General features: G+C 47.2%; 6 protein-coding genes across 6 annotated transcripts; 2 read left to right on the forward strand and 4 right to left on the reverse strand. All coding sequences in view use genetic code 12, as the record gives it.

The window, feature by feature from the left end:
* Positions 1-288: 288 nt before the first annotated feature.
* LODBEIA_P44420 (uncharacterized protein) lies at positions 289-2,886 on the forward strand (the record flags this gene model as incomplete). The annotated part of the gene is made up of 1 exon (XM_066974664.1): positions 289-2,886. One exon carries the CDS (start codon positions 289-291, stop codon positions 2,884-2,886), a length of 2,598 nt encoding a protein of 865 aa, XP_066831380.1.
* A 101-nt stretch (positions 2,887-2,987) lies between these two features.
* Positions 2,988-6,152, reverse strand: LODBEIA_P44430 (uncharacterized protein; the record flags this gene model as incomplete). The annotated part of the gene is made up of 1 exon (XM_066974665.1): positions 2,988-6,152. The coding sequence occupies one exon, from the start codon at positions 6,150-6,152 to the stop codon at positions 2,988-2,990; it is 3,165 nt and encodes a 1,054-aa protein (XP_066831381.1).
* A 454-nt stretch (positions 6,153-6,606) lies between these two features.
* On the reverse strand, positions 6,607-7,835 carry LODBEIA_P44440 (uncharacterized protein; the record flags this gene model as incomplete). The annotated part of the gene is made up of 2 exons (XM_066974666.1): positions 6,607-7,667; positions 7,781-7,835. The coding sequence occupies 2 exons, from the start codon at positions 7,833-7,835 to the stop codon at positions 6,607-6,609; spliced, it is 1,116 nt and encodes a 371-aa protein (XP_066831382.1).
* A 627-nt stretch (positions 7,836-8,462) lies between these two features.
* Positions 8,463-10,838, reverse strand: LODBEIA_P44450 (uncharacterized protein; the record flags this gene model as incomplete). The annotated part of the gene is made up of 1 exon (XM_066974667.1): positions 8,463-10,838. The coding sequence occupies one exon, from the start codon at positions 10,836-10,838 to the stop codon at positions 8,463-8,465; it is 2,376 nt and encodes a 791-aa protein (XP_066831383.1).
* Positions 10,839-11,043: 205 nt separating this feature from the next.
* Positions 11,044-12,192, forward strand: LODBEIA_P44460 (uncharacterized protein; the record flags this gene model as incomplete). The annotated part of the gene is made up of 1 exon (XM_066974668.1): positions 11,044-12,192. The coding sequence occupies one exon, from the start codon at positions 11,044-11,046 to the stop codon at positions 12,190-12,192; it is 1,149 nt and encodes a 382-aa protein (XP_066831384.1).
* Positions 12,193-12,491: 299 nt separating this feature from the next.
* Positions 12,492-13,523, reverse strand: LODBEIA_P44470 (uncharacterized protein; the record flags this gene model as incomplete). The annotated part of the gene is made up of 1 exon (XM_066974669.1): positions 12,492-13,523. One exon carries the CDS (start codon positions 13,521-13,523, stop codon positions 12,492-12,494), a length of 1,032 nt encoding a protein of 343 aa, XP_066831385.1.
* Between the last annotated feature and the right edge of the window lie 65 nt (positions 13,524-13,588).

The raw sequence follows: 13,588 nt of genomic DNA on the forward strand, positions 1-13,588 counted from the left end.
AACAACAACAACAAGTCACCAAACAATACTCCGGGCCGTCTCCGCTCACCGAGAAAGCCAAAACAAGTGACCCTTATTTATACTCCACAAGGATACGAAAAAGTCTCATCGTCTCTGTCGTCCGATAACGAGCTGGACTTTGACAGTTTTGGCGACTCAAGAAAGACAAAATTTTCATTGCCTTCGCCAAAGTCAACCTATCTCGACAAAAAAAGCTCAAGCCCATCACTCGCTAAAAAGTCTCCAACACCTCCGTCGGTGGCAAGCAACAATAACAAGTACCTGAAGATGGCATTCCCATACAGGGATTCGGACGAGCTCAGTACAATTGAAGAGGCATCCCACGCTGGATCAAGAACCTCGACTATCATGCGGAAAAAGACAACCATGGAGAAGGAGAAAAGAATGGAGCCGTCTCCGTTTACTCCTACAAAGCCGAATAAGAAATTGCCGCCATTGCCATTCACCGCAGATGAGGAGCGAAGATTGAATATAGCAAACGCCTTGGCGACGCCCTCGATTCCAACACCAAACAGGCAAAATCCCAATCCGAAAGTTGAGAGAAGCCCTCCTCCAAAAGCTCCTATTTCACAAACCACATCTTCTTCAAGGTTCCTGGACCCCAGATCCGCCGCTCGGAGAAAACTTTTCCCAGGCGAAAGCAGTTCTCACTTAAACAAACCCATAACAAACGGAATTTACAACCAAGACTCGCATGCATCCTCAGTTAGTTCATTCAGCTCTGCCGGTGAGTTTAGCTTGTATTCATGCAACCGGAAACCTATGGACGCCGTCCAAGCGGGTCAACTTAAAAAAGTCGCTCACACGCCGTTACAAGAAACCACCAATATCGAAACCCATGCTTACAAATCGCTAACGAGACCGCATATTATCAATTCCAACCTTCGAGTTGCATCAACCGACTCTTCCAGCAGCGACGGGAGCTGGAGATCGCTACAGCCGTCAATTGACATTTCGTTGAGTAGAGAAACCACATGCACACCGGCAAGGCTTAAGCTGAAGGAACCCCTTGCTTTCACGGACAAAAACGTAGTTAAAGACGATGAAGATCCCTGGGTCGATGTTGACAGTTCAGATGACAACGCAAGTATAGGCACGGCACCGCTAAGCATCTCGAAAAAAACGCCGAGCTTGCAACCGCAACCACAGCCACTTGCACTTGCACCGAAACCCACGCACAACCATGAAAACACTACAACTAATCACGATAACGAAGGTGCTGGCCACGCGTATAGTTTCCCCAACAGTCCACTCAATGTGACAAACAGTGAAAGCTTTCAGAAGGAGAAGAGGGACAATATTGACAAAGACAATCGAAGCTCTGCATCAAGGCACATCTTCTACTCCAACGGCCAAATCGAGATCCCAGACTTGTCAAAGAAAGCTGTGATGGACCAATATTCGTTCAAGACACACTCTGTGTGCAGTGAGGCGGTGTTCTCAGAAACCCGCACAGAAACATCGGTGTCTGAATTTGCTGAATCTGTTCACTCGCAGCCACAACCACAACCACCACCACCAGTATCAAAGATGAGATTTCCAAGTGAAGGCGCTCTTAACCATTTGCGAGAACAGTTGAAGTTGCAACTGCTCGAAGACGATTCTGACTTTGAAGTCACATCGAAATCGGCGTCCGATTCGTATCCCAAAGTATCGAATGCGTCCCCCTTGAGACACAGGCGAGGTAAGTCTATGCACTCTATTAATTTTGAGGTGGACGATAAACGCCCCTCTGGTACAATATCATCTGCCGGCCATGCGAGGTCTAAATCTGCTGATGTGCTTGCTCAAACGAATCGACCGAATCGACGCACTCATACACGTGGAAATTCATTTGACGCTTTAAAGGAAATTGAGCAAATGAAATTGGTGCACAACCAAGATGCGCCAGGAAAGACACCAGGAAAGACGCCAGGAGAGACGCCAGGAGAGACGCCAGGGCGGGAACTGCAAAAACAAAGAAGATCAGAAGCAGAGAATACAGGCGCTGGAATGGACAAATTGACACGGGAGAAAGAAGCACATGCAGTAGCGGAAGAGATGAAGATTGTCATTTGCGAGCCTCCCAAAGCAGTCCAATACGCCGTTGATTTTAAGGAAACAAATTTCAAAGATGACGATTTCGGGGCATTGTATGCGACGCCCAAGATCCCACCTCCACCGAGTGAAAAGGAAATGAGCTCACCGCTTCGAAAGACGCGCAAACTGAAAGCCCCGGCCAACTCCAAGTCTAGGTCCAAGACCAAGACCAGAACGTCGCAGGAAGAAGATAATTGCCGCTCCGAGTCCGATAGCATAACCATAGATTTGACAGATGAGCAAGGCGAGAAATGCACCGTCAAGCGAACCAACTCCACCACGTCGTACAAGTCCGTGACCGAGACCATCAACGGCGCCGACGTTGAAGTGATTATACTTGACGACGACGACGATGAAGCTGAAGCTGAAACTGAAGCTGATGACGACGAGTTGTTGAGCATCTACTCGAAATACCGCAACGACAGTTGGTTATTTGGCGTGGGGAATGCATCTACCATTTCAACCGCTAGCTCACGTGGGTCCGCGAACACATGCGAGAATGCTAACCAATTACGGTCACTCACTACCGCGGGACGAATCGTCCACGAGCTAAACTTGAAACGGTCCAACGTTACCCCCGCTGACATCAAACAAAAACAACGGCCCCTAGCTCATCGCGCCGCTACAATGGCCACCGCGATGCGTCGCGCTGAAGAGGAACGTCGAGAATATGCAAAGAGAGGCACAGCGCCCAATTCAAATGACAACTATTTCGATTATGCAATGAATGAAAACTACAACTTTGATACTTTTATGAAAGAAACTCGGGTCCAGAAAAGTTTCTGATGCGATGCTAATGTTTTTGTTGTGTTGGTGGATTGGAGTCAGGTCAAGTAACGTGGTGTGATGTATGCGTTATAAATGTTCTTTATTTTGTCTTTTTTATTTCATTTTCTCAATTTGACGAGCACGGGCACTGAGGGGCGCGAAGTGTTTGTCTGTGGTGTGTTGCCCATCTCGTCTTCTTCCGCGTCCTCAACCACAGAAGGACACGAGCTAGTTGACCTCGTCGACGCTTCTCTTCTCAAACTGAAGTTCCTCAACGCGCCTGACTCGACTGGTGCAGCCAGCACCAAGCTCGATTCTCGCTTGTAGAAAGTCACCGTTTTGTTCAACGTTTCAATCTTGTTGGATTTCGGTTGCGTGCTCAACACCATCTTCCTCGGTTTTCGGTTGAACGAGTTTGAGTGCTCGATACCTGGACTGCTCGGATATTTTCCGCCGTGCTGCTCCTTTTCGAGCACGATGGAGTCTTCCGGTAGGAGGTTGATCTCGTCGAGGAGGTCCTGGTCCAAGGGCACCGGTTTGAAGGAGTCGTCGGTGGGGTCGATCTCCTTGAGGAACTGGCCGTTGGGCGTGTTTTTCGACGATAAGCTTTCTTGGCTGCTGAACCACGAATATCTCTTGAATGAGGGCTTGTGTTTGAACTGCGAATCTGGGTTGCTTGCGTCTGAAGAAGGGATTCTTTGGATGGACCGCGATAAATATATGCCTGTGGAAAGCGATGTCTCGACGTTGACTGCTGTCAGCTCAGACGACTCGTTGTCGGAACTCGCCAGGTACGTCATGGAGTCAGCTGCGGATGCTTGAGTATTGTAATGTGGGGAGGTTTTCAGATGTGATGGTGTTTGTATCCCTAGACCCATCATGTCTCCTTCTGAATTGCCATCTGCCTGTTTGTTGGTTTGGCTGCCTCGTTTTGCGTCGTAACAAGTGCCAGTTCTGTCGGATTCTAAATTGGCCAATAATCCCATCATTTCTGCGATTGAGTCGCGGTTTTTGCGCGATTTATTAGCACTTTGTGTTTCATCGAAATTCGAATTGCGATGTTCAATGTCGGTGTCCGCTTCTGCCTCAGCGGTTTGGGTGTCTGTGGTGTCCTTTGTTTCGCTTGCCACAAGATTGTCGCGCGATTCCTGGAAAGAGCCCCCTGCTTTACTTTCCGCATTCAGAAGAAGGTTCATGATGTTCAAGGCTGCCAGACTCGGCTCCTCGTCTTTTCGTAAAGCAACGCTGTCAACCTCTTGCGTTTCATCAACCGCGGCATGAGTGGTGGCTTTAAATCCCGCAGGGAAAATAACTGTACTCACAGATTCGTCAGCTTCGTTCGAGTTTGTCAAGGACCGGAAAGAGTCAGCTTCATCAGCAACATTCACAGACGCCGTGTCTGTGTTCAGCATGGCTCTAAAAAACAGATCAAATTCTTCAACTTTATGAAGCACGAGGCTGTGTATTTTTTCATCAAAGGAGCCGTGGAAAGACGGAAACAACCTGCCTTGCATCAAATCTCTGACATTCAGCTGCTCCGAGTGCAACGGCAAGTACTCCAGGTTCGCTAGATCGCGATGTATTTGGAGCTTATTAGGATTGGCATTTGCTCGTCTCGACCGGTGTCTCAAGTTATGGCCCACTGTCAATCCGTTGATCATGGGACTGCTCAATTCAAATAGCTCGAAACTTCCATGGTCGTCGGAAAATGGAGGTTCCATGGCCGCGGCGGCAAAGTCACTTTGAGAGTTCAGCTGGCTCCTGGTGAGGTAACTCTCCAAGATGTCATCTTCAAAATTGGATTTTTTGGGGCTGGAAGTTGCAGATGAGAAGCTTTCGGGGCCCAGGATCGATAGATGGTAGGACAGGTTAAACGGAGCAAGCGTGTGCGGAGATGCCGAAAAGTTTGCATCGGTTAACGGAATACGAATGACTGGCTGGCGGGGAATTGCAACTTCACCCCCAAAAACCCTTTGAGTGGAACCATCATCCCCGGAATCAGTCGTCTCGTATGCTAAATTCGACGCGCTGTTCTTGACTTTGGGAGAGTCTTCAAACAAGTCATGATTTGCTCCAAAATCATCATCCTCTTCGTAATCGTCTTCTTCATCCATACCGTTATTGTCAAAGTCATAGTCTGAAATATCGTCAGCTTCGTAGCCCAAATCCTGCGTATCGTACGGGTTCCGCTCTATTGGTTCCTTTTCAAAAGGTTTCTCGGGCTTGATCTTGTAGTACTTTACAGATACATTTCGACCTGCAATCATGTCCTGCAGGAATGAAAATTGCGAAGATGCAGTATCGCTTTCATCAAGAGAGTCATCTTGGTCGTGATTCTCGGAGACCACCAGGTGGCCTCTAGAGACATTTGGCTGGTGGTTGTTGAATCCTTCTTCACACTGAGTCGTTGGTGGAAGCGGCGGTGGTGATGCTTGTGATGGTGATGCAACAGCAGAGTCAGATAGACCCAGTCTAGAATCTAGGCTTGGTCTTTGCGATAAAGTGATTGGCGGCCCAAGCGAGTTGCGAGAGGAATTTCGCGGAGCCCCACCACCTAAATGGTGAACCTGAAACGGCATCACTGATGGGCTCTTGGTGGTAGCGGCCGTGGCAGTGGCAGTGGAAGTGGTGGTGGTGGTGTTACTAGCAGTAGTAGCAGCAGGTGGCGCCTCCGAGTATTGTTTTGGTGCCCGTAGATATGGTGCCGAAAACGATTCCTTGATGCCGGGCCTCTCCGCCAGATGCAGGGCTGATTCGTTGGGTAGTTCCTTCAAATTCGGGGACTGGCCAGAAACGTAACTTCGGCTTCGTGTATGCTTTTTAAAACGCAAGTTCTTGGGTTTCTTTGGCGACGTCTTGATGTTTAGCACATCTTGTAAGTTGTCATTTGATTTTGGAGACGATTTCGAAGAGGAAAATAGGTTTTTGAACGGACTGAGTATCTTCAACGGGGACCCCGTGTTTGACGAGCCAGCTAGGCTTGTCGAAGATGGCGAGTGTTGCGAGAACTGAAGTCCATTGGGCGACAGCAAAGGTGTGTGCCGTGCGTGGCTGCTTGACGGTGGCTGGTAGTTTACTGTTGTGTTCTTGATCCCACCCGGGAAGCGATCACTATCAAAGTCCCTTATCGTCGTCCTATTACAACTAGTGCCGGGAGCAGCAGCTGTTGTTATTGTTCCTGCAGCTGTTGAGCCAGCTCCTGTTGTAGTATTGGCTCCCGCTGTCGTAGCTGGTGTTGTTGTTGGGGTATCATTCTTCCTATGTGACTTGATAATTGCACGCATGAAAGCGTTTGACCAACACCGTTAATGAGCCAAGACTAGCTGTCTATTTATCTTAAATAGTGAATATCTTAATAGGTTTATATGGTGCCAGTAATCGTGAACGTGCACCTTTTCGTCCCCTCCTCTCTAGAAGACTCCCCCAATCGTTGCAACTGAAGTTGTAATTGTAGTTGTAATTGCACAGCAAGGTTTTTGCCAGGAGACGAGTTATTTACAATAGCACGGCGGTGAAGTAATTGAATCTAAATTTAGGAATCAGACAATTGCGCGTGGATCACTTCGCTTGGAGTTTTTTTTTATATTCCTTTTATCACGGGGAGGTTTGTCTTTTGATTTCTCTCGAGACACCTCGGTAGGGGAAGTTAGTTGAGCTACTCGTATAGCCGTGTGTTGTTGTCTCTGCGAACCGATGCATATACATATTCAGATACATAAATAGGAGAGATTTTTTCTTTTACAAAGCTCTTCTTTGTTTCACAGCGTCGGCCAACATTTTCAACACTTCTTCTGTTGTTTCCCAGCCTATACAGGCATCGGTGATGGAGACACCGTATTTCAAAGCGTCCTTGCCCCCTTCTTCGGCAGGAGGGACGTTTTGTCTTCCCTCGTTGATATTACTCTCAATCATCAACCCGCAGATGGATCTTGTTCCGCTTGCGATTTGGTCAGCGACAACTTTGGCCACTTTTGGCTGGTTATTGTGGTCTTTGCTGCTGTTGCCGTGCGAGCAGTCGACCATGATACGCGAATCCTTTTGATCTTCAGCGACGATTTTCGCCTTCAACAACTGCTCTTCGGTGCTCGTGATCGACTCGGGGTCGAAGTTGGTGCCCTGCTTGCCGCCTCTCAAAATCACAAAGCAGTCCTTGTTGCCGTCTGTTCCCACAATCGCCACTACCCCGGGCTTCGTCACCGAGAGAAAGTGGTGGGGGTGGGATGCTGCGCGCACAGCGTCGATGGCTACGCCCAAGGTGCCGTCGGTGCCGTTTTTGAACCCAACGGGGAACGACAACCCTGAAGCGAGCTCTCTGTGCAACTGCGACTCCGTGGTTCTTGCGCCAATGGCACCAACCGAGAAGAGATCGGACAAGAATTGAGGCGAGATGGTGTCCAACATCTCCCCGGCGATGGGCAATTTCGAAGTAAGATCAACAAACAATTTTCTCGCGATCCTCAAGCCTTTGTTGATGTGGAAAGTGCCGTTGATATCTGGATCGTTGATCAAGCCTTTCCAGCCAACCGTTGTTCGTGGTTTCTCCAAATAGGCCCTCATCACAATCAAGAGTTCCCCCTTGTGTGTCTCTGCTTGCTTGTAAAGTCTTTCAGCGTACTCCAAAGCAGCTTTAGGATCATGGATGGAACATGGTCCAATAACAATCATCAAACGGTCATCGTCACCATTGAGAATTTTGCATGCAGCGTCTCTTCCAGCCAAGATCGTCTTTTGCGACTCGGCAGTCAAGGGGTATTCATGTTGAAGCAAGTCTGGCGGAGTCAATGGATCGTAACCTCGGACTTTATTAAAGGAAAAAAAAAAATAGAAAATCGATTAGTATCATGAGCAATGTCGCAAGGCAATAAAAAAAAGTCCTTCTGAAAAGGAAAAAAAAAGCAGGTTTTTCACATACTTCTCCAGTCTTCCAACCTGGTTCTATCACCAACGTTCTCGTTCGTAATAAACATCTTTGACCTGTGCTCTCTATGGAGGTTGTTCCACGAAATCGAAGCCTAGCGCAAAAAGAATTGTACTGATGTTGTATCTGGGGTGAGGTTTGGATCGGTGCAAAAAGTGAAAAAAAAAAAATGTGTGTACCTTCCAGTTTTGTGTTACTATCGACCCACTGTAAGGCAGTGAGAGTGTGTGCGTGGTGCAGGTGTCGCGACTTCAAAAAATACGACATCATCAGATCAGGTCATCACAGCTAGGAGCTACTGGATTGGACAGAGGGAGAGAGACAAGTATGTGATAGGTGTATGTGTATGTGGATGCGTATATACACCCACCAGAGGTCAAGGTCGATTCTTGCAAACGGAATGCATCAAGCTAAAGGGTTGTCTTTTTTCTTTTTAGATGCAAAGACTCGAGGTTCTTTGTTCGTGGTGCAAAACAATGTATTCCTCTCGTTAACTACTTTTCTACGGAATCTACTTTCTAGCACAGGTTGGTAGCAAGGTCACGTGTCAGACCACGTGCAATGATAGAGTCACGTGTCAAAACAAAGTCACGTGCAACGGTTGACAGCAAGGTCACGTGTCGGGGTGACCTCGCCCCGACACGTGCAGAAATACGGTCACGTGTAAAATCTTTTTTCAATGGACCTTTTCGAAAATGTAGACATACCCTGTTTTCTCAATCTCGGAAAGATTGCTTTCATCACAAAGAACAACTTTCTCGTCGTTGAACTGTACCCATTTCCACTCGTTGTCAATCAATTTTTTGATAAACACAACGTAATGGCCCGTATGTGGCGAAGTGCCCTTGTGGCAGATGACAGATTTTAAAGCATACTTTGAATCCAGACCAGGCTTCGTTCTCAATGCTTCGGCTAGCTCTTGCTCTTCCTTTTTGACGTCAACCGCAGGCTTGGAAGAATCCGCGGCTATCTCACCGTCATCGTCAGGATTGGCAAACAACCACTCTACAGCTGCATTGGGGTCGCCGCCGGTCACGTGAAGAGCCTTTGCAGCCAATTTCGACGAGAATCCCATCGAGGCAAGCGTTGCCACTGCTTCGTCTGATACTTTAGGAGCCAGCAGAGGCTGAGGCAGACTCAAATCCAATAGAGGTGCATCAATGTCGGGATCATCCATGTGGGCAAAAAGCCAGTTCATGGCGTCCTCTGCGCTACTGTTCCCTGTTGCATGAAGAGCCTTGATGCACCTCGGCTCGGGGAATCCCATGGCTAGTAATGTATTCAACGCCTCTTGGTTGGCTTCAAAAGTATTGCCGGGCTTTTGCGACGAGGCAGGCGTTGCCGTTTGAACCTCATCGTCAACAAAGCTTGGCGCGCCAAACTTTGACAAGTCCAAGTCAAACGGTATTTCGACAGCAGTATCGACTTTTTTAGGCGTCCAGTTTTCCAACTTGATCCTTTGAACATTTAAAATTAAATATTCTGGAAAGTTGAAAAACCCCAACGTCTTCCACGCAAGACCTGGCTCGGCGTGACAATCATCACACTGGTATCCTTCAATGTTTTCCCTTGCAGTGAGCAGTTGGAGACTCTTGGCGATACTTGTCTTTTCTTCTTGTTCCTTTTGGCCATCTTTTGCTTGCTGCGGTTCAATAATTGGCACCGAGATGCTATCCAACAACTCATCCTTGATTGATCCATGTTTGCAGTTTGCGCAAATCACTTTCGACGCAAATAGAAACTTGAAAGCCTTGTTTAGCTCTAGTCCAAATTCGGAATCCTCCTTGCCGAGTAAATACTGCAAAAACTCAAAAGCATCTTGCTGTCTCTGGGTTTTGAACTCCTCGTGGTTCTTTCCTATGAGCAGTTTAAATGCAAAAGGTTTGATACCCAATTGGTAATCGTCCCCCTTGAGTGACCCTGGCACTGAATACCTGCCGCTGTAGATGCCGTCATAGAGCTTAATAAGCTGGCTTCTGAGATCCTCAGTGGGATCTACTGCGAGATCAAATGCTTGGTTTTTGAAAAAATGCGAGTACTGGTTTAAATCGAATAGCGACTGCAACACGGAATTCATGTAGCACGAATTGCCTAGATTTTGCATTCCGGTCAAGCCTTTCCCGTAGACTGGAGGCAAGTGTGCGCCACCAGCTCCTTCCAACTTGAAATCCCAATTCAAGTTCTGGTCGATATTTAGCTCCACCAACGACTTTTCAGTCTTTTGAGCGGTGCTCAAGTCGATCCCAAACACCTTGATTTTCAATGCCAAGTCTGGAACTTTCACTTCCTCGTTGCACTGGTAGCAGTACGCATCGCAGCTGTCAGCGTCATTGGACAAAGAGCCCAATTTCAACGCGACTGGATGGTCCGAGTTCAGTTCGTAGTGCTGCAACGCATGTCCGTTTCCCGTGAGTGACGAGCCAAATTGCAGTCGTCCGCAACCCAAAGTTCCGCAATGGAGACAAATCCATAGGTTTTCTTTCAAGTCACACTGTTTGCATTTCGTCAAGTCCAAAAATTCTGGTTTTGGTGAAGGATGCAAGTCGATCGAGTGCGGACAAGGAACAATCTCTTGCTCCCACTGCTTGATCTCCTCGTTTTTATTAGAAGAGTTGGATTCTAATATTTGCTCTATGAGCAGATTAAACTCCTTGGACACCTCGTCTCTCAGGTACATCTTGTCCTGACTCACGTCGTAGATGCCTATGTTCGTCACATAGTAATCGTCATCCCTGACATCCTTAATCTCCAACTTTTGTATTTTGGAGTTTTTCTCTCCTTGCTCGTCGTATAGAAGCTTGTTGATCTCATCCTGAGGCTTGAGGGTCTTGTTGATGTTCAAATACAACTTGTTGCCGGTTCTCTCATAGTTTTGCCGTGTATAGTTGACATCTGCGTTCCTCGAGTACGACTTGTACGTTTTCAAGTCCACGTCTATCCCATTGCTGTTATTCTCCGGGGTGTCGTAGGAGTAGATGCAATCATCTTTATAAACCTTTGCATTCGGTGGAACTGTCTTTGGGATATCAATGGGCAAGTCCAAGTACGCCATGTCAAAAAGTATAGTTTGTGCCAGTGGCAAACCTCAAGCAATTGTAGTAACAAAGTATGCAAATATCACGACTTACAAACTTGGGGCTTTTTTTTTTGACGGCGCAAGCCACCCCACAAAAAACAAAAGTTGCACACTTGTATCTCGGAAGGGGGGTGATTGATTGATTCGGTTATAGTTGTTGCGGTCCATGTGTCACCGGATGATGGACAAGTTTAGAGCACGTCTTTCTAGCCATGAACCTGGAAAGCCAATCATTCCAGATAGTGAAAGGTTCAAGACCTGTGTGTATTTCACTAATTGGGCCGTCTACGGGAAAAAGCATTTTCCCTCAGATATTCCGTACGAGTACTACACCCACATATTCTACGCGTTTTTAGCGATCGACACCGAGACAGGGGAACTCAAATTCACTGATGAATGGTGCGATTTGCAATTGGAGCAGAAGTCTTTGGTCCCGGGCAAAGAAAAAATCGTTGGCAACCTAGAGCTGCTACGGCAGTTGAAGCGAATAAGCGGAAGGCTAAAGGTGGTGATGTCCATTGGTGGCTGGGGCACGTCTCATCAATTCGAAGCAATCACGAGCAGTGACTGCAAACTTCAACGGTTTGTTGATAGCGTCGTGGCATTTGTGGGGAAACATGGATTTGATGGTGTTGACATTGACTGGGAATATCCGAAAAACCCACAGGAGAGCAATGCGTTTGCACGCATGATAAAGGGTATTAGACAGGCACTTCCGCTACATTATTCCCTCTCGATCGCTGCGCCCGCTGGGAAGGAACATATGCAGTATATTCCGTTCAAAGACGTGGACCAGTATATTTCATTTTACAATTTGATGGCGTACGATTTCGCAGGGCAGGGCTGGTCGGCCAAGACGGGATATCATTCGAACCTATTTGGCAACAACGGCGATAATGACCTTTGCGCCCACGATGTGGTTCAAACTTACTTGCAAAAGGGAATCTCGGCCAAAAAATTGATCTTGGGAATGCCAATGTATGGCAGGATCTTTTCCGGTGTTGACGCCTGTGGCGTTGGACAAAGTTTCCAAAAGCTGGGCCTGGAAGATACCGTAAACTACAACAAGATTGAGGAGAACATGGATTGCCACTTTGACTCGCGAAAAGTCGCTGCGTTTGCTTACAACGCAGCAACGAAGGAACTTACAACTTTTGACAATGCGCAAAGTGCCAAAATCAAGGGAAGCTACGTGCGGCTGAATGGTCTAGGCGGAGGAATGTGGTGGGATTCTTCAGGAGACAAACCAATTACAAGTGAGAAGGGGGACTCGCTGTCATTGGTGTATAACTTTGTTGAACAGCTAGGCGGAACATCTGCCTTGGAGTAGGAGGCGGACAACTACAACACCTCTAGTCCCATCACCACCACCATTTAGAGCTCAACTGTCTTTTTTTTTTTTTTTACAGGCAATAGAAAGAATAAAAAAATTAACACCACCACCACGCACAAGATCAATTTTTTTTATTTTCTTGATTGTTCCTTAACTTATAGGCCCTAGCTCCTGATATTTGTCTTCTATTAATGAGGTGCGGAGTCGACATTTGTCAAGACTAAATTAAAGAAAAAAAAAATCAATGCCTATCCTCTTTTTCTTTCTTTTTTTTCACTGCTCGGATCTGAAACACTTCAAAGGATAGAGTCCATTCTAGCAAAGACGCTCAAGACAGCGGCGATTAACTCCAACTGCAACTCCGAGGCTGATGACTTTTCAATCTCTTCGCTAACCTCTTGCCCCAAATTCAAGCCTAATCCCAAGGGGCTTTGATGGCTCAAGTTGAAGGGGAACTCGCTATAGTCGGCCAATAACTCGTCGGCTCTGGCAAATGCTTGATCTCTCTTGTCGTAGTTTAAGGACAACAAGACGTTCTCCAAGACGTTTGCCGCGTAAGAACCACACACCAAGGCAATGGTTCTCAAGTACCTAAACGAGGTGTCCTTTGGGAATTGGTCATTGGCAACGGTATCGAGGTCGACTGTTCTAGGCACAAGAAGCATCAAGATTCGATTTTTGATGTACTCCTTCGACAACTTGTCGGCCACGGGGTGGGTGGCCATGTCGAACAAGAAAAAGTTTTTTCTTTCGGTCCTCAAGATCCCCTTGTCCACCAATCCTTTTGCTAGTCTCTCCCGCACTTGCTTCAACTGATAATTTATCTTCATCAAGTTCCAGGTCTCTCCGCTCAACAAGTCAATCCAGTTTGTAACAGACAAATTCGATTCGTCGCTCTTCATGATTTTCAAAGCCTCATCTAGAAGGACCTCGCCTGTGGGTTCCGAGTCAATCACCTCGACAAGGCGATCGCTCAACTCGAACCTCCTCCTTGCCGGGTCATTGAGCAACGTGATTCTATTACGGAAGGTCAACTCCAACAAGATGCATCCTCTCAACGCGTATGAGATATTGTCGTTCCAAAAGGATAGATACCCTTCCTTGTCCTTCAAACCCATCAACAACACCTCCTCCATAAGGGTCAAGAGAGGCTGTTTGAGTTCGCTGCGGTCCTTGATGTCGCGGTCATCGTAGCCTATCTTATGGTCCGCATTGTTATTCTGCACATCCCTGTCCTCGTCAAAGGAATTGGAGTTGTTCTGGCTGCCTCCCGACGGAGTTTGTTTCTTGGCCCCTCGGCGTCTTTGTAGCCCTGACGAAGTCGACATCTAATGATAATCAGCTGCTATATAAACGTCACAACAGACACAATACCAAAAAATCTCTCTACCAA

The sequence above is a fragment of the Lodderomyces beijingensis genome, assembly GCF_963989305.1.
Source record: "Lodderomyces beijingensis strain CBS 14171 genome assembly, chromosome: 5".
Taxonomy (NCBI): domain Eukaryota; kingdom Fungi; phylum Ascomycota; class Pichiomycetes; order Serinales; family Debaryomycetaceae; genus Lodderomyces; species Lodderomyces beijingensis.